This window comes from Lepisosteus platostomus, chromosome 8 (genome assembly GCF_059453375.1).
Source record: "Lepisosteus platostomus isolate fLepPlt1 chromosome 8, fLepPlt1.hap1, whole genome shotgun sequence".
NCBI lineage: Eukaryota > Metazoa > Chordata > Actinopteri > Semionotiformes > Lepisosteidae > Lepisosteus > Lepisosteus platostomus.
Genome location: NC_142618.1, coordinates 20,061,375 through 20,082,340, shown reverse-complemented (window position 1 = coordinate 20,082,340; position 20,966 = coordinate 20,061,375). Strand labels below are relative to the sequence as shown.

Below are 20,966 nucleotides of genomic sequence, written 5' to 3'. Positions count from 1 at the left end.
GGTATTTCGAATGATAGTAGGCCAAGGACAAGCATTACTGTCAGTACCTGCTTCTCCACAAGAAGGGTATACTGTGACACTAGACAGACCCTCAGACAGATAGAGGTCTGTTAAACCTTTCAGTTATCATTTGATGCGAGCCGAGTAGCTGGGCTAAAAGTAATCTCTTCACATGTAATACAATATATATAAGATTAATTTTTATATTCCATTAAATGTGTTGCACTAAAGACATTTGTTTAATGCTTTCTATTTAATGAGGCTTTGTAATAACAATAAGGGATGCTTTTTCATACTGTCCAATCCAGCGTAGAAATTGAATTGGGGGAAAAAAACGCCTCAGTAGACAAAGGTGACGCATTGGTATCGTAACGTTTCGAAGCCCAATAAAGGCTCGTTTTCAAGCAGTGAAACTTTCCCTTTGTACAAAGCTCTGCAGTGTTTCTTCGCTTGGGAAATGGATGGTTTTCTGGACCTGCAGGATGTAGTTCAGGCTGTTTTATTCCCTTGTACTCGTTGCTTTGAATAACAAAGTACTTGGCAAGGAGCTGAAGCAAGGGGTTGGCGTCTTCAGGGGGCTGGACGTCTGTTCAGCTGAAGTCATAGTGTCAACTGGCAAAACCACCAGAGAGGTCCTGTAGGTGTGTTCACACCCCTCTGCTTGCCCAGCTCTGTGGAATTAAAAAGATGAAAAATGTGGTATTTTATTTATTCAGCACATGTGAGTTATTCATTTGTATCTGTCTCCTGTATTTTGTATCTATGTTTGTTTATATTGTGTTTGTATACTGAAGTCTGCTGCATCTAGGGTTATCTATACTGTATATTCACAAAGTTGCAGACCATATATTGTTGTGTGTGCTATCTAAACACCTTATTTCTTTTTTTGGGATTTATTTCAACACATCTTGGGATTTGTTTTCCTTTAGCCCCCACGGTTTTGTTTTTAGACACATTAAAAGATTAAAGCATGTTTATTCTGACTCTCACTGAAGACGGGTAATTCCAGCAACAAATTGTAAGTCCTTAGAAATTTCTGTTTTGCTAATGGGCTGTTTTATGTAAACTAGTTCTGTTGGCATTTGCCTTATTTGTTAGTGAGTTTTATTGCGGAGTTTTGATTTTTTGGGGAGCTTTAAATCTGGTTTTTAAGCGTATCCCTCTCACTTTTATTGTTAATTTTTTTCATACAGAAAGTTGTCATTTATGTTTTTAGTTTTAATGAATAAGTACATCTTATTTTGTTCTCATGTGTCAGTGTACATATAAGATCACTTTAAGATAAGATCACTTTATTGCTCGTATCAAATTTCTTGTATTAGGAATTTGTCTTTTCGCACACCCCATCTTGCTCTCCATGAGAGACACAGACAGGGAGAGACGCTTGGGGTCAGACCACAGGGTCGGCCATTTGTAGGGCACCCCTGGAGGAGTTGGGGTTAAGGGCCTTGCTCAGAGGCTCAAGGGAGTAGGATTCCTCTGCCGGCTGCGGGATACGAACCGGCAACCTTCCAGCCACAGGCACAGATCCTGAGCCACAGAGCCACTGCACCGTTCCATTGTGTAATATTAAAAAAATAAAAGGTCAAAGAACTTATTTAGTATGAATGTATTTAGTGTTTCCAGTATATTAATGTATTAGACTATTTGTACTCTTCTAAAAGAGGAGTACAAATAGTCTAATACGTTTTCTAAAAGAGAAGATCAATCCCAGGCAGAACTTTGTAGTCATTTGGAATTTGAGCATCATTATTCTGTATTGTTTCTCTTCAGAGGGTTATTTATACTGTACATACAGTAAGAGTACCTACTGCAAGCATCGTCGTAAATTCCCTCATGGTGTCGTGCTTTAGGGGGAAGTTACTCAAGCCCAGGAGTTTGTTAGGAGTGGAAGGATTGTAATCGGTCCTAACTGCAGATACTGAAGCAGACCTGAAAGCCATTTTCCCTCTTCTTGTCTTCCTCAGGAGGCTCTGCTGGATGCTGAGCATGATGTCTGGAAGATTTGTTGAGAGAATTATAGCTTTGAAATGGTGAGTGAACCCCAACGACAGTCGATGGACTCGCTCTTCATTCAGGGACAGTCAGGACGCCTTGTGCAGGTTGAGGTGTATGGCCCAGGTGTCACAAGTTCAAGCCTGGGTCATGTCACGTCATTGTTCTCTCTTATGGGAAATAACGGAGAAAAATTCATCCATCTGTTTTCTAACCGATTCATCCACTTCAGGGTTGTGTAGGTGCAGAACCTGTTCTGACAAGCAATGGCCACAAGGCGGGGTACACCCTGGACAGGACGCCAGTCTATCGCAGGACACGCACAAACTCACACCAGGGGCAATTTTCCCAGAATCCAATTCACATGCTAGTATCCCTTTGGACTGTGGGACGAAACCAGAGCACCTGGAGGAAACCCACGCGAATGTGGGGAAACATACGAGCCTCCTGCAGATACCACCCCAGGTCCGGAATTGAACCCAGAGCCCTGTGGCTACAAGACAGCAATGCTAACCACTGTACCATGTGCAGAAAAAAAAGTATTTCAAATTGTAGCTTTGTAGCCAAATTGTAGCCACGTGTTTTCATGTCCCGGTCCATTACATACAGGCAAGGAACTGGTCATCCTGAGCTCGGGCAGAGTTAGGATTCGTTAACGAGGGCCGTCTTGTCACAGTAGTAAGAGCTGGGATGTCAAAGTGAGATAAAGCACTCCTGCAGTCAGGGCTGACTATGGGACTTCAGGCAGGGCAAATGTTTAATTTAATTTAATTTAAATGCTCGTCAGAAGAGCAAGTTATCTCATGTCTAGTGGTCACAGGAGTTGTTAGTTGTTTCAAAATGACTGGCAAATGCAAAAGAAGTGGTTAAAAATAATTATGAAGGAATACTTCCACACTTTGAAAACAAATATTTAAATAATTAATAACTATTTATTATCAGCTGTTTTTCTCTTTTATTGTAGTCTAACAATGCTTAATATAATCTGGAGAGGTGGATGCGTAAAACATTTTTTCCTAGCCCTGTTCTTGTTTTTTTTCCATGTCATTCGCCATTACTTATTTAACAACGACAAAAATGTGCACTCAAGGCAGAAATGATCGTGATTGGAAGATACTTTTGTAAACAGCTCTATCTTAGTTTTAATTTTCCAAAATCAACGAAACCCCTTTTCCTCCTCTCCGCTGCAGTGCTGTCATCACACAGTAAGATATTTTTTCTGGTTCACAATTTTCCAATAACGCATTTATTTTGAAAGCGTGTGGATTCACCTCCCTAAAATGATTTTAGTTTGTAAAGCAGATTTCTGTGTTTTAGACATTCTCTCATGCTTTGTGCTTTGTAGAGCAGATTAATATAAATTGGGTACTCCTTTTTAGTATTATTGTTGTGTCTTATTTAATAATAATAAATATTTCAAGACCACTTGTTAGTACAAGAGACCATGCCCTTCGGTTTCAGTTCTAGAAACACTATGGTGTGAAAGACTTGCTCCCAAATTTTCTGCATTTCCAGAAGCTTCTGAAATATGTTTTGGCTGCTATGTCGGGTTCCCCTCACATTTTTTTGCCTCTCAATTTAATATTAAGATTTTATGTTCCTGCAATAATCATCCTGCAGGTTTTCTCTGAGATTTAGACGCATCTTGTTATTTTTCCTCTCCTTATTCTGCACGTGTGCTCAATGGCATGTCTCTTTGTGTAAGATACAGAGAAGCTGCCTATGAAAGCAGACAGAAGGGACACTGAACAAAAAGCACATTACTGTAGAGCTTTAAGGTGGATAAAGAAATATGCACCCGGATTAAAATGTAGGTGGCTAAAAGCCAGGAAGAGTTGACAAACACGAGGATTCCATCTGGTTTGTCTAGCCCGTTTGGTAGTTAATAGATAACTGATCTGAGCCCATCTTTTACAAATGAACAGCTGTTTCTTAACTGATCTGAGGCTATCTCGTATAGCTGATCAACCATTTTTTAATAATAATAATAATAATAATAATTGCTTACACTTATACAGTATAGCGCTTTTCTGGACACTCCACTCAAAGCGCTTTACAGGTAATGGGGACTCCCCTCCACCACCACCAATGTGCAGCCCCACCTGGATGATGCAACAGCAGCCATAGTGCGCCAGAACGCTCACCACACACCAGCTATCAGTGGGGAGGAGAGCAGAGTAATGAAGCCAATTCATAGATGGGGATTATTAGGAGGCCGTGATTAGTAAGGGCCAATGGGATGTTTGGCAAGAACGCAAGGGTTACACCCCTACTCTTTTCAAGGAAAGCCCTGGGATTTTTAATGACCACAGAGAGTCAGGACCTCAGTTTTACGTCTCATCCGAAGGACAGCGCCTGTTTACAGTTTAGTGTCCCCGTCACTATACAGGGGCATTAGGACCCACATGGACCGTAGGGTGAGCACCCCCTGCTGGCCCCACTAACACCTTTTCCGGCAGCAACCTTAGTTTTTCCCAGGATGTCTTCCATCCAGGTACTGACCAGGCTCACACCTGCTTAGCTTCAGTGAGTTGCAGAGTGATATGGCTGCTGGCTAATAACTGATCAACTCTTGCTTAATAACTGACCTAAGGCTATCACGTGTAACTGATCAGTCATTTCTTAATAACTAATCAGAGCTTACCTTGAATAACTGACCTTGAGATCATCATGTTATTACTGATCAGCTGTTGCTTGAACAAAGCTAAGTCATCTGCTTCAGTGTGGCTGGATAGTGTTGTTCAGATTCTCAAAACAGTGTAAGTTATGGCTGGCATTATGAGTATAGTCCCTGAGGTTTTATTGAAAAGGCAATTGGCAACACTATCTTCTAGTGTTTCGAGATGTGTGTGTACAGTGACATCATCATTCCCTCTGCAAAGGAGGTGTGCTACAATGTGTTTTTGTGAAACCAGAGTACCTGAAAATCAGTATTGGTCTCTTGTGAAATGACCTTGCTTTTGAGAGTTTACATGATTGGTTATAAGTGTGTCATTTACACTTGGTCTCTTTTTTCTGTTTTATTATGCATCTGAATTAGCCATATCTGGAAATCTATATGATCTAAAATACTGATTGTTCTGAAAACCAGTTTTGTCCTCTCGAGGTCAAATGTCTTATTTTGAAGTTGAATGTATCCACGTTTTTAGACCACTCTGATTTAGAAAAGTTCAGTTTTTAAAAAAACAATGTTCTTCATATAGAATAATGAAGGGGTAGAATTACAGCAGTTTCCATTCCTTGATATTATTCATTAGTGTTTGAAGCATCTATGCACGTATCTATGAAACCTCAAAAAAGTCTTTCGTTAGCGTTATCTTTAAAGTTAAAAATACTTCAAAAAGTGACTTGAACTGTAGTTCAAATGAAAAAAGTAGTCTGTGACCACAGAATACCGTTTCACACAAAAAACAGTTTACATTTGTCTTTAATGAAATATCAACGATAGATGGAACCCAAAAGTTTTTGCCATTCAGTCCATTTTAAAAAGTTTTTTTTTAAATGATGGCGCTACAATGTAGTGCCTTCAGCAATTTTAGCTGTCATTGCCGCCGTAAAAGTGTTGTAGTAGTGCCACCTTGTGGGTGAACGATTAAAGTGTCTAATTTAATGCAGCAATGTGGAGCCGCATTGTAGTACAGTATTGTGTTTTAAGAAAAGTTTGTTTTAAAAGATTGCCATCCGTCTATTCCTTCGCCAAGACACATCAGTTTTTATTAAAAGTGTTTTTCTCACATTTGTTTACATTTGTTATACTTAAGTCCCAACTTTTAAAACGATTTGTTCGCAGTTTATGTTCTGTTTTTTCAGATCTTCATGTCCCGAGCGTCTTTAAAGATTTTAGCGGTGTTGCATCATTTATTTCTTACTCGGGTCCAGCAACATCAAATCCTACGTATCTGGACAGGATTCGTACGTACTCGGAGAACTGTACTGGACCGCGTATAAAAACAGGACAATTATCTTACAATGTTGCACTTTTTTACAGCTCGTGTTTATTGAAAAGCGTTTCGTGTCTCTTTGGAGCCTTTGTGTAATTGCAGGGTGGTGCTAGTAGCCGAAATAAGTTAATTCAGCACATTATTAGCAGTAACTCGAGGATACTCTGCTGTGCGGACAAGCTCGAAGAATATGATAGACATCAACTGGAGTCGTAGTATCTCAAGATTATTTTTCGCTTTCAAAGGCCCTGCCAGTTGCTACAATACGTAAAACGTGTGAGGGAGTGTCGCACTTTCTCCCTTTAGTTCCTGCCGCCATGTTGCGCAGCGGGAAGCCAGCATAGGCGGTTGCGGGGATTGGCGCTGCTCTGCACCCTTGGCAAAGCGTTAATTTTTAGAATTCATCAGTCTCTGGGACACCAAAGTGCTACCAGATAGTTCTGGAAGTCAAAGGTAAATAGTAACAGTTGATGTCTTTGTGGGACTGATAATTCTGGCAGCAAACTTTATCAGAGTCTACTATGTCTTTAAAAAAATCTAGGTTCAACTCCCCCCCCCGTACGTGGTCTCTCTTACAGTATAAAGGTCACCGGGTACCGGTTAGAGCCAATCTGTCTCGGCGGTAAATGTTACAAAATAATTTGTTAGACTCGCGTGTCTTGTTTCTTAGACTGGACAGCAGTATGTTTATTTTGTGGTCAGAAAACGGACCTTATTTTCCGCAGCTACTCCACTAGCCGGGATTTCGGCTGGGACGTTTTCATTCCAACTAATATTTTTCCTTGCACAGCGTCCCACAGATGGTGTTGCATAACACACAGGTTAAATGGATCGTTATGGTTTGAGCACAGACGGGTGGAAGAAAACCTCATTGCAGTTGCTCTTGACAACAGTAGATGGCGAAAGTACCCTGGGAGGCTGATAGGTGACTAAGGGCCTGGTGGAAATTCTAACATACCTTTCATTTCTGTTGAGTTTTCCACATGGCAAATTCCTCTAAAATATGATACTGTGTGATATACAGAAGCAAGGCACAAAACGGAATAATACTACTTCCAAAGGTTTCCCCCCTTTTAAACATTTTTAAGACCAGTTGTTTCAAGCCTTTCGGGTACTGTAAACATCTGAGGTGCACTTGATACTGACAGTTAAGTTCCTGGCTTTAGATTGGATTTTTATGGAAAGATTTTTTTGGATTGCAGTTCAGCTTTGGAATATTTTGTAATTCCTTTCAAGATGTGATGTAGCAGCTGGTATTTTTGAATTTAAAACAAATTGATCCCATGCTGCATTATTTCATACCTGTCATTCATTTGTCCCCTTTTTAACTTATAGTTGAAATTTAATAGCTGGCTGGTCTTCAGGAGCCAGAGTCCAACAGGTTGTATAGTTTATTCTTAAATCATCAATTTATCTTTTGACCATTAAAACAGGATAGGGTTGTTTGATTATCCTTTCAGTCAGTTCTTAGATTAAGGGTTGGGCCTGGTCACTTACTTGAATGGGAGATGGCCGAGGAAAATCTGTTTGCCTGCTGTTAGTGGTGTTAGTGGACCAGTAGGGGGCGCTCATCCTTATTAACCCAGTTTTCTAAACCATTGCCCCTGTAGGGCGACTGGGAACTGTGTGCTTTCGAAGGCTGCTGTCTTGAGACAAGAGCTCACCTGAAGTCAGTGCTGTCCTCTTTAATGAGCTTATTAAATACATCATTACACTGTAAGCAGAATTCCACTCTCTACTACAATCTGTCCGACCTAAATTTTCCTTTGATTATGGCAATTGAAGCAGTTTCGCATGATTTGGCCTGTTCTGCTGTGCGGTGGGGGTGCTGGTATATAGTGCCTGTTGTGTGTCACTCAGATGGGTGCTGCACTTCAGTGGTGGACAAAGTGGACCCCTTATTCGTAAAGCAGTTTGGAATTAATTGTGCTGTGTAAATGCAAATAGGTTTTTGTATTATTACTGTATTCGTCCTCATTAAATAGGGTAAAGGTAATTTGAAATGGAAACAAGAAGTGGATTTCAAGAACCACAGTTAGCCATTCCTGTCTTAAAATAGGTTAATGAGCTCCTATTGTTAGTCTGCCTTTCACAATAAATACTGTAGGAAGCTAATCCCTAATAAGATCTCGGTTAATTTATAGTGACCTATGAACAGATGGAACCATTAGTTACACACCTAGTGTCATAGCCCTTGAAATAATTTACATGGTGCGTCTTCTCATGGGTAATAAAGGAGCTAGTTTGGAAAAAGCAGTAAGTCTTAGACCTTGCCGAATTAGATAATCATACAGCAGTTCCCTCCCGTATTTAATAAGTGTCATGACGTATCTGGTATGCTGTGGGCTCCGCGTCTTTGTACACAGAGTGGGAATTATTCCATGACAAGACAAGTCGTGGTATCGCTGCTACCTCTAAGGTGCTCTTCGTCTATTGTCAAAGGAGTAGCATTCTTCAGAACAGACGGTTTTCTTTTTTTTCTTACTTAAAGGTAAGAAAATACATGTCTCCAAAATGACACAGTGTTACATAAAGTGTTTTTCAAATCCTACCAGGATGGTTACAACTGAGAAATTTGGTAAGGCTGTCTTTAAACGGGGCACCTGTTAAAGTGCCTTAGTGTACTTTAAGCGAACAAGAAAATGTGTTTGAATGCCTGTACAGCCCTGAAAGTGAGGTTTCACACGAGTGGTTCCTGCTAGGCATGACTAGCCTCTGCGGCTCATCACTCTTCATTGGCATCAAATTCAAAGGCAGTTCATAAAAAAGGTGGGGGGGAGGGAGGAACATACCCATACCATACCCAGCCCTTAAAGAAATCTGGCTGATTTTCAGTGAGTTACGCTGTTAAAAATAAAACTCTGGACTACGGCTTGGCTGGTGCATGTCGGCCTTTTGCTCCTCTCGCTGCCCTGGCTCTTGGGAGACGCCTCTGCCGGGCAGGAGCTGTTTCGCCTGATGGCTGTTCTTGGATCCGGGAGCCGGGCTGCGTTCCGACAGGCCCTCCTGGCGGGCCGCGCGCTGGACGTTACAGCGGAGAAGCCTTCTTGGAAGCGGCGTCGCGGCTGACGGACGGGAGAGTCTTGGCGGGGGCCCCACGCACCCTGACGAGGATGCGCTGGGGTGAATAATAATAATTAGAATAATTGCTTACACTTATATAGCGCTTTTTCTGGACACTCCACTCAAAGCGCTTTACAGGTAATGGGGACTCCCCTCCACCACCACCAGTGTGCAGCATCCACCTGGATGATGCGACGGCAGCCATAGTGCGCCAGAACACTCACCACACACCAGCCATCGGTGGGGAGGAGAGCAGAGTAATGAAGTAATGAATTCACAGAGGGGGATTGTTAGGAGGCCATGATTGATAAAGGCCAATGGGGAAATTTGGCCAGGATGCCGGGGTTACACCCCTACTCTTTTCGAGAAACACCCTGGGATTTTTAATGACCACAGAGAGTCAGGACCTCGGTTTTACGTCTCATCCGAAGGACGGCGCCTGTTTACAGTATAGTGTCCCCGTCACTACACTGGGGCATTAGGACCCACATGAGCCACAGGGTGAGCGCCCCCTGCTGGCCCCACTAACACCTCTTCCAGCAGCAACCTCAGTTTTTCCCAGGAGGTCTCCCATCCAGGTACTGACCAGGCTCACACCTGCTGAGCTTCAGTGGGTTTCCAGTTGTGAGTTGCAGGGTGATATGGCTGCTGGCTATGGAAGGGAAGGAAGGAAGGAAGTGAAGGAAGGGGTAGCAGAGAGGGGAGGGGGGCACGGACAGCGTCTGGGTAGTGGGGGCGGGAGAAGCAGGGGGTAATGGCGGCGAGGGAGCTGGTCAAGCTCGTCTGAGGCTTCTTGATTCCCAGTAGGGAGCTGCATTCGGCATACATAGGCCGTGAAGGAACAGGTAACGGTTTATTTCATGCTGACAGGAAAAGAAAAGAGACGCAATGTTTCGACATCTGAAATTGCATCTCTTCTTTTCCTTTCAGCATGGAATAAACCGTTACCTGTTTCTAATCTTGATTCCCTGTCCGTCACACGCTATCCGGAAGCGAAACAGGCTCACCGCATCAAAATTCGCTGGCGATCGGACGAGTGGAAACCTCGGAATGTGAAATGCGCTGTTCAGAGGTCTCCACTCTTGACGAATTTTGCTGCTTTTGTCGTCCTTTTGACATTGTTCTGGCTTTCCCGCGGTACGCATGTTCCCCTTTCCACACAAAACTGAAATGTCTTGCCAGTGTTGTCAAGTGGTTTAAAGCTAGTCAGTGAAATGTGGGGATGTTTGAAGAAATGGGGAGCTTGCTTTTTTTTCCCTATTCCCCCAGTAACGAAACTGGCTGTGAACGGTCAGTTCCGAGTTGTTGTTTGGGAGTTCAGCTGTTTGGACGCTTTGTAAGGGCCTGGCTAAAAACGGACCAGAAAATGAGTGGTGAAGTGGTGTTGTCTATGAACACAGGCATTAGAGGAGAAGGATAATATCCAAAAATATTCTTTGAATTTAGCTTATTCGTTGTGAAATACTGTGTTAAGTTGTTTAAAGTTGCGTTCTCCTGTGTGGACGAAGGCCTCACTGTGACACAGAGGCGGCGCTGGGCCTCTCTAGACTGTGGTAGGACTGCAGTCATCATCCAGCCACACAATACAGTAGCACCACCTGTGGGGTTTGGCTGAAATACAGAGGTGAAAAGTCAGTGAAAAGCCCATGCATTCCCAGTCTTTTCCAGCACCCAGCATAATTGCTTTTCAAGGGATAGATGCTTCTTATTTAACGCTGCTTGGATGAAGACATCATCCAAATAACTAAATCTTTTCAGGTTTTTTTTGCTTTCTCTTCTTGTGAAATTTGTGGAATTGCTGGAAAATTATTTGTATCCAAATGCAGCAGGCCAGGGGTTCTCATCTCCAGGTCTGCTGGAGGTCTGCAAGTCTGCCGGTTTTCCGTGCCTCTTTAAACCGCAAACTGCTCTGGGGCTCCTGAGTGGCTCAACATGGGGGGGGGGGAAGGGGGTCATTTTAGTCGTGCAGAGTGGGCCTGATAAAAAAAAAAAATCTTACACTTATATATCACTTTCTGGACACCCCACTCAGCGCTTTACAGATACAGTGGATCCCCACCACCACCACCACCAGTGTGCAGCCCCCACCTGGATGATGCTCCAGTCTGCTAACACACAGCAGCTCTCAGTGGGGTGGAGAACTGAGTGATGAAGCCAGTTCAGGGATGGGGATTATTAGTAGGCCATGATTGGTAAAGGCCAGGGGGAAATATGGCCAGGACACTGGGGTTAACACCCTTACTTAACCAGGCTCTGGAGTTTTGAGATTGAGCTAAATCATGAGCTGAATAGGAGATTTGAACACAAGAGTATTATTAGAAAATACCCCCAAACCCATTCTTTCTACATGTAGATTTATAGCGTTGAACACATCTATTTGCCATATGGGGACGGTAATACTCATCTCGTGTAACTTTGTGAACACTGAGCTCCGTGGAGACTTGCATGATGATTTAGAAGATAATATAGGATTCCTGTTTCATGCATTGTAGGAATGGCTGTGATGCAGGAATGTTTAGACACTTATTTCTCATTCATAAAGATATTTTTAGTATTGGCTTTATGATGATTAATTTATTACTTTTTTTGTTAAAAATATTTTCTTATATCCACTTTATAACTCCACACACTCCATTCACCATAGGAGCTGGTAAAAACATGCATTCAGTTGATCCCATTCCTTCTCTTTTGCTCTCTTCTGCTCTTTTAGTCTCCCTGTGTCTACTATCATTAACACCAGTGTCCTTCATGTTTTGTTTGAAAAATTGAAATTCTTTTATAATTGTTGAGGCCCTTCAGTTGTCCATTTTTTTTTTACTAATGAGCTTGTTGAATCTTTTGAATTAGGCTTTAGATCCTTGCACAATGCAGAAACAGCCCTTGCTGTTAGCCCTCAGAGCTAGAACAAGATAAAACATAACATCCTTTTAAGTTCCCTGGAGTAATACTTAGCTATTTCTTGCATTGTTCTCTGCTTGAATGGTTTTATCATGGATATCTTGATATAATAGTCTACTACACATCCAATTAGTGTTCAGTTACCTTCTTACCAGTTTTCTGGTGTCCCCCAGGATTCTGTTTTGGGGCCTCTCTCATTTTTTCCCCCCCATATGCCGTTAAAGAGTCTCTGTTTTAAGGTGATGCTCATATTGTGTATTTTTGCTATATCACTGGGGTGTATTTTGCCCATTTACACTATATATCCGACTTAGTTCCTCTTTCTCTGAGACAGACACTGAGAATTTAGTTCATGCTCTTCTGTCATCAAGAATAGATTATTTCAAGCTATAGTTGCCAGTACGCTTGTAAATGTACTTAACAGGCTGCAGCATATACAGAACTTGGCTGCTTGGGTTTTAACTTAAATCATACTGCATGTACACATAATACCTGCCCTGGCACCACTCTCCTGTTACCAGTTAATTTGAGGACTGATTTTGAAATTCTTTCTCCTAAAAGATTTGGCTACCTATACTGTTTGAAAACTTGCTCTGTTGTTTTTGACAGGCATACAAATTGGGATTTACGAGCTGTGGACCTCTTGTGGGTTCTGTAATCTGGGATCTGTTTGATGGGGCACAGAGTGTTCTGTGGCGTCACTCCAGGACTGCTGTACAACCTTCCTGCAGCCATTGCTCTGTTCAGACATATTCTAAAACCTAGTAATGATGAGACGGAATTTTATCCGATTTTGGATACCGTGTGTAGTTTAATATGTGCCTTTCTGTATTGAATGTTTCGTGTGCGTCATTTTTATAGGTGTGTGGTGCTGCAGAATATTTTCTTAAAGGTTTTTATGTGATCAACATTATTACTGTCTTTTGAGGTAAGAGCAGTGGAGAATAAAGATGAGACAGCAGCCAATCTTTTGCCAGTGCAGTAAATACTGCCTTATTTGTCATGTCATGTTTCTTCCTATTCCTGCTTGTTTTCGTTTTTGACAGATTTGAAACCGTCTTTATTTTGTCGGCTGTTGTTTGCTGGACACAGGAAAAGCTGTGCCCAGACCAGGCAGCGTCCATCTGCAACGGCTGAGGACTTCATAACAGCAGAGCTACTGTTGCTCGCTGTCTACAGTAGGAGCTCTGTTGTCTCATATTGTTAAAATATGTTTTTGTTCTTTCTAGGGAGCTTTCACCAATGGCATAAATCTTTCCGAAGACAGCTTGGCCGAGTGTGCTTGAACTGAAATTGATTGCTGCGTTCTGGCTATACAGTGTTACTCTGACATTCCTGTGTGATATTCCACAGGCAGGAGCAATGCCAGCGCTATCGACGGGACCTGGAAATGACACAGGTACAGTGAACTCTGTAGCCTCATGTCTCCACGCAGGTGTCCGGGAACATTGGTGTTTTCATCCCGAATCCGAGACCCCATCCAGGCTTCACGGTCCTTTTCGGGAAGGAAACCTGGGTGAGGGCTCAGGTTTCGCAAAACTACCGGGAAAAGTCTTGGCACTGCTTGGTGCCGAGGTGCGGCAAATCGGTTTGATTTGCACAAGCTGTCAATGAAGCGGAGGGATCGCTGACAGATGATTCGGTGTTCTACCCTTCTACTCACATTGGGGAGTTCTCTGTTAAAGGGAAGATCTCTTGCCTACAGCAGCACAATGACAGCAAAGGGTGCAACAGAATCAGCAAGTAGCTGGGCCGGTTTACTTTCTCTCTGAATTTGTTTTTGTTCCCAAGTAGAAAAGGACATTTTTCAAGTTTTTTTTTCTATTATGGAGTTCCAGATTAATGATCATTAGTCTTTGAAATAATTTGTATGTGTTCGATACCTTAGTTAATCATGCACAAAAGGTCTCTAGCACCTTTTTGACACTTGAAGGTTATTTTTTTTATTAAATTGATTATCGTCTTATTGCTATTTCACAAGTTCTTAGACCAGCAGTCAAAGAACAGCAGATTGAATTTGCGGCTCTGAAGAATGGTGAAGCTACTGAACAGTACACACATTGTCCAGAGAGCTGAAGCTAAATTCTCTTGGAATCGTTTTGCATTTTGATCTGCTGAAGTGTTTCGCTTATTTTTTTTTTTCTTTTCGAATATTTCCATTTCTGTAAAGAGATGGTTAAGAATGTGAGGGGGGAATTAAAACAAACTTTTCCAGAGACACGAGTTCGAGAATGAAAACAGCTGCAGAGAAAGGCACAGAATGGCCGAGTTTAAGGATATGTTCAGCGAAGGTGTTTGTGCTAGCACACTGCAGTCTGGTGACTGCTCGTCAAATCCTGTTACCACCTCCTCCATCTACTCTTTCTTCCAATTCCCTGTCTCTGGCTGAGCGTGCTTTGAAAAACCAAACATGACTTGTGTCTTCAGAGATAGCCGGTTGAAGACATCGCAGCCTTAAATTATTTCGTTGTTTTTTCCTCTCATACATGCAGTGGGCACATCAGTCATTCCCGGTCTTCATTTATTTAACTTTTTTTTAAAAAAAGAAAAACTGCTGGATTGAAAGAAATGTATTAGCTTTTGGATCTGTTTTTTGGCAGCGATTACGTAACTGCTGTGGAAATTCATGCAGTCAAAGTATTAACCCAGACCATCAATTACTATTACACTCATTTGAGGCAATTACTGGCATGGAGAGTATTCCAAATAAAACATGTGAGCAGTCGCAGATCTCTTGTTTTTGATTATCAAATAAAAGCTGCTTTAAAAACTAGAATGGTATCCGGCAGCTGGGCATATTCAATTGAGTAATTTACACCATTGAAATGTAGCTGAAATTATGGAGGGTTAACCAATACAGAGACATTTTTTTTCTGGGCTTTGGACTAGTACAAAAAAGTATTTAAAACAGGAATTTTGACCTGGATTATATTGAGCTTGTGTAGTGACTGGTAGGAAGAAACAAACTGTTGAACATAATGCTCATGTATCAAACACAAGGCTGATTTGTGTCAAGCTGATGAATCAAATGTAACTGTATTTAAAGCCTGCAATTTTTTTTTCCCCTCTAGTGGCACTTTTTTTTAGCAGGCTTATTCTACAGGATGTATCTTTTTTTTTCAATCCTGCCTGCTGGTGGAATCAAGGTTTAATGCTATCCAAGGCCAGTCTCACCATCCAACTTGTTATTAAATAATAGCTGGATGGGAGACTGTCGTAGTTTCTGTATATATGGTGGAAATGTAAACAGTGATAAGTTGTGAAAATATGCAGGGCAACACTCAGCTGGAAATAAGAGTGGTGTTTTGCCACAGTGCAGGCTGCCTTTGTTTCTTCTTATTACTCAATCCTAAATGATTCATAAATGTCCCTTTATTCCTGTGACATTTTAAAAGCAGCAATATACATTTATACTGTATATAGTATCATTCGAATGCTCATTTTAAGCATATTTTCTTTCTAAATATCCCGTGCTTATGCTTGCAAATACTGTACAGTTTATGCTTTACTGGTACACAGCAAATTTCCTGTCAGCAGGAGGAACATTATTTTACTGGTGTTCTGCTCTCGCATAAACTGTTTTATTTTTTTCCCCCAAGTTCAAATCTAATAAAAGAAACCCCCCCCCAAAAAACTGTAAAAAAAATAAAATACAAAGTTTGAACACTGTCTTCAAAAATATAAGTATTGTGACTGTGGAAACCCTGTCTTAGTGGTTAAGTTGAGTTTTTTTTTCTTCTTTTTAGTTTTATTAATAAATATTTTGGAACTAGATTAAGAAGTCATTAAGTTACTGGACCTAATCCACAGCATGTGTTTAAACCCTTTTGAATTGAAAAGAGAGAGATCAGAGAAACTGTCCTCTGACAGAATACAGTTAGCATTTGTTTCTGCGAGAATCCAGTGTTGTTCCTACATCTGCTAGCTCATATGACCACAGTGAGGCAGTGGGGACCTGCCGAAAGTCAGTTTGTAGTTTTACCAGCCTTACAACACATTGCAATTAAAAGGTTTATTTTAAATCATGTGAACCGAATATAGTTGATTAGATATTAGAATTAGAAGAAAGAAAACGCAACATTTTGGCTGTGGAGCCTTCTGCGTGTGTAAGAAAGGGCTGACTCCCTTATCTTTCTTGCACCCGAAGAAGGCTTCACAGCCGAAACGTTGCGTTTCCTTTCTTCATTTTCAGCATGGCATTAATAATAATAATTCTAATAATTGCTTACACTTATATAGCGCTTTTCTGGTCACTCCACTCAAAGCGCTTTACAGGTAATGGGGACTCCCCTCCACCACCACCAATGTGCAGCATCCACCTGGATGATGCGACGGCAGCCATAGTGCGCCAGAACGCTCACCACACATCAGCTATTAGTGGGGAGGAGAGCAGAGTAATGAAGCCAATTCAGAGATGGGGAATATTAGGAGGCCATGATTGGTAAGGGCCAATGGGAAATTTGACCAGGACGCCAGGGTTACACCCCTACTCTTTTACGAGAATGACCACAGAAAGCCAGGACCTCAGTTTTACGTCTCATCCAAAGGACGGCGCCTGTTTACAGTATAGTGTCCCCGTCACTATACTGGGGCATTAGGACCCACAAAGACTGCAGGGTGAGCACCCCCTGCTGGCCCCACTAACACCTCTTCCAACAGCAACCTTAGTTTTTCCCAGGAGGTCTCCCATCCAGGTCCTGACCAGGCTCACACCTGCTGAGCTTCAGTGGGCTGCCAGTTGTGAGTTCCAGCATGATATGGCTGCTGGCATGCTGGCATTAACCTATTACTTGTTCCTTTGCAGCCTGCGCATGCTGACGCAGCTACCCACCGGAAATAAATATATAAATTGTTTCAATATGTAATAGTGGGACTAGTAAAAAGAGAAGTGTCAAAAATAATGTAGCTACTGTACGTTGCAGACAGATTTTATTTAAGCAAGCGTTGTACACTGCAATTTCTTTACTTTTCTCATCAGAGGAATGCTTGTTTATTAATACTTTTCCATCTTTTTCTTTAACGCACATCCCTTGGAATATGTCACCTCCCAATTTATCAAACTCTCCCACTTTGGTGTAATCTGGGCCAGATGTAGGAACAGGCACACTCTGCAGAGCGCCTTGTTGACCTTCTTGACTGAGCAGTGTGTTTTAATTCTCAGATGATGTCGCACAAAACTGCATTCTCTGTTTGACACCAGGTTGCTATAGATCATGGTGGGATCATATTGTTAGACCAAGTTGCTAAATTTTTTGTTTTTATTCAAAGTTTCCTGCATGTGTTCAGAATTTTCTACATATGGGAGTATTAATACATAACATATATATTCCCATTTTTGTGTTTACAGTGTTGGTGAAACTGTTTGCAAAATGTATGTTATCACAGATTTCACATATTTGAAACCCAGAATGTCCTAATGATAAAGTTATCCTGATGAAACAAATGACACAAAACATTGATATTCTTCAACATTTATTTATCCTTCAAGTGATGGAGGATTCAATATCCATGTGTGACAAAGCATATGAACCTTTAGAATCAGTAACTGGTGGCACCCTCCTGAGCAGTAAGGACTGTAACTGATCAACGGTTACAGGAAATGTTTAGTTTCTCACATCGGTGTTGAGGAACTGTGGCCCTTGCCTCCTTACAGACCTCCTTCAGCTCTGTGACATTTGACAGCTGTCTTGCGTGGACAGCTCACTGCAGGTCCTGCCACAACATTTCATTGGGATTTAGATCCAGACTTTGACTAGGCTGTTATAAAACGTGGAATTTCTTCTTCTGCAGCTGTTCTTTTGTAGATCTGCCTGCATGTTTAGGATCATTGTCTTACTGAAAGGCTCACTTTCAGTTCAGCTTCAGGTCGCAGACGGATGGCCTGAGTTCTCCTCTAGAATCTTCTGATACATTGCAGAGTTCATGGTTGTGTCAATGATGGCAAGCTGTCCAGGTCTTGAAGCAACAAGGCAGCCCCGAACTATCACACTGCCACCACCAAGCTTGATCATTGGGATGAAGTTCTTCATTGGAAAGCAGTGCCTGGTTTTCGCCTCACATAACCTTTCTCATTGAGGCTGGAGAGTTGTACCTTTGACTCCTCTGTCCAGAGACCATTGTTGCAGAAGCCCTGTGGATCATGTACTTGCTCTTTGCTGACTTTGAGATAAGCAGCAGTGTTCTTTTTGGAGCACAGTGGTTTTCTCTTTGCTTTTCTTCCATGAAAACCATTCTTGTCCTGTCCTTTTCTAATAGTTCAGTCATGGACTATCACATCAGCCAAGGTGAGAGTGACCTGCCATGCCTTAGATGTTATTCTGGGAACTTCCTTGATAGACTTCTGGATTGTTCATGGAGAGATTTCGGTAGGACGACCACTCCTGGGAAGAGTAACTGGGGGTTTAAACTTGACAGGTGATTGGTGGGGCCCCAAATCCATAAAAATGGTTCTGTAACTCTTTCCAGACTGATGAACATTAATAACACATTTTCTGCGGCCCTCAGAGATTTCTTTAGATCTTGATTTCTTTAGATGGTGTGAAATCTTTCCACACACCTGTTTGATGAAGACTAAACTCACATTTGTTCTGATCTTTATATTGGGGGGGCCTTCTAAACTCTGCCCCCACCTAATTATTTAAACTCCCTCGAGTGAGCTAATGAAACTAGAGGTTAACATTACTTTTTCACCTGTACCTTATTTACTCATTGCTTGTTTAATTCATTCATCATTTTATTTCATGAGATATGGGATGGTTTTGATTTAAAAGACTGGTTTTGATTTAAAAAGTGCATCATGATAAGTCAATGAACTTTCCATATTTATCTTTAGGTTTCACAAACCTTTTCTTGGTGTTGTAAGTTGGTCTTATAGAACTTAAGTATCACATGAGCGCCTGTGTCCTAGTGGGCTGATAAAATGTCAGCCTTGTGATAATCCTTATCAGCCGTTGCATGAAGCACAAAGCCACATTATTGCATATTGATGCACCGATACCTTTTTCTGCTTGGTATTGGGCCATGTAATGTACTGTATCTGTTTCAACAGCTGCTGCTGTGGTCTGTCTTGATCACAGACACCAGTAACCTGTGCGTTTGTGCCGTAATTACTGTTTCATTATGACATTCCTGGCCTTAAATGTAACTGTTAAATGTAAATGCTTGCCATCCCTTTTCCAGAATTTATTGTAGTGTGCTAAAATATGATACCTCAGTTTTTATATCAAAGGATCTCCTAATCGTTTCACATTTTTACATGAAGTTTATATTGTTCATTTGAGCTGCACTGAGAAAGGGCTTTGTTTAGAAACACAAGTTCACCGTACATTCTGTGCGGGCCCTGTTTAGAAATCTGGGGATTCATTTTCCCTGGACCAGAGCTTTAATTGGACTAGAAGCCAAAATAATAGATGGTCATTTCGAATGACCCTCTATAAAAAAAAAAAGAACCGTCTCCTCGATGAGCTTCTGCTTTCAGTGTAGAGGCCAGTTCCGAGTTCTGTTACTGCCCTACATTCACCAACTTTCACTCTTACTTAACATTTTTCTCAGACACGGGCTTCCTTCCGGCTGTCTTAGCTGTATTTTTTGTTTAACTGTTATGGCATTTCCTTTTAGCCACTCTCATGCAGGTACTGTAGCTCCCCGTTTCCCCTGATCATGTTGTCTGTAAGTAGTATTAATTCCCCATATGTGGGAAAGCAGGTGGATTTAACATCCACCCCAGCCTCCGTCAGGCAGCCCAGACACGACTTAGCGGCTCCATCTTTGTAAAGTTGACAGCAGCATCCAAAACCCAAATCGAACCGAGGCCTTCGATAGCCCTCACTAGGGAGACCCTAAGGGCTTGGTGCTGCCCCCTGCTTTCACTGAGGCTGTGAAAGTTCACAGTGTTGTTCTGGGTCTTACGTGCAAGTTCCTTTGGTGTTTACGGCCCCATTGAAATATTAAAATGAGAAGGCCCGGATCTGCAACCTGAATCACAAACAGGAGAAGTACAGAAGAAAAAGTCTTTACCAGATGCCCTAACGAATGAAAATGTATAAATTTTCTGATCCCTCACATCCTTTGCCACTCGTTTCAAACAAGGTAATTGTTTTGTAATCAGCAGGAATAACGAAACGCAGACCCCATGTTTTTTTATCATTTAACTCGGGCTTATTGCTTCCACAGACCTGTCCTAATAATGTAGCTATGAGGGATATGACAAGAATGGTGATATTAAATTTCTCTAGACTAACAGTAAATTTTTCCATACTGATGTCAAGAATGTTGAGCATCTGGAATCTGCAGGGTATGTAGCCCTCGCTACGGGAGCACTTTATCGATTTCGAGCCATTTATTCTCCTCCCAGGAACTAGCGTTTTGCCATAGGAATACAGTACTGTAACACAAGAATTTGTTGCAACTGGAAAAGGTCCCTGTTTCCAATTACATCAGAATGAAAATTTCCACTTCGTTTGAGAAAAAAAAAAGAAAAAAGGAATTTAAATTCATTTTTTAAAGGGATAATGATATCTTATCCGGTCCCGATCCAAAGTACACAGAGAACTGAATAGGTAATTATTGCATACTGTTCAATCTGAAATACGTTCTGAAATGACTGAAGCATAGGGGCCATTATTTTAGATTTAAAAAAAAGGTTTTGACTAAGACAGTTTCCCCATTTTTTTCCCCCTTCAAAATTGTTCATTAGAAATACTGGCTAATTATGGAAACCTTAAAGTATGCTATTGTTTTGCTTTGAGTGGATAGTTTTAGGTAGGCAGCTTGTAAAAGTTTTGTGTACTCATACTTTGTCTTATAGTAAATTCCCTCAACGGTACTACATTGCTACAGAGGAAGTATGTGAAGTTATATTCTGCACACTAGGGCAGCCTGAATCCTGTTTGTGAAAACTGTTCTTAAAAAGAGGCATTTTAAGTACCGATTCTGCCTTGTCAGTGTGGGTCCTGTTTAAGATAATTTATGTGTTTGCATGTGTTGCTGTAAGTGAGCAAATGGACGTGCTGGTGAACAGAATTTGGCAATTGGATTTATGAGTCTCCACTTTTAATGCTACTTTCTTGC

General features: G+C 41.5%; 1 protein-coding gene across 5 annotated transcripts in view; it reads left to right on the top strand.

Annotated features, from left to right (window-relative positions):
• mpp7a (MAGUK p55 scaffold protein 7a) overlaps positions 1 to 20,966 on the top strand; it is a 146,172-nt gene that overhangs the window by 37,166 nt on the left and 88,040 nt on the right. For 3 of the 5 annotated variants that reach the window (XM_088642823.1, XM_088642819.1, XM_088642821.1), the window contains exons 2-3: positions 1,968 to 2,033; positions 13,127 to 13,296. In XM_088642823.1, the coding sequence (XP_088498949.1) occupies positions 13,260 to 13,296 (37 nt within the window). In that variant the 5' untranslated portion in view covers positions 1,968 to 2,033; positions 13,127 to 13,259. The remainder of the gene's footprint in view (positions 1 to 1,967; positions 2,034 to 13,126; positions 13,297 to 20,966) is intronic. The other 2 variants (XM_088642820.1, XM_088642822.1) reach the window with 2 other exon arrangements.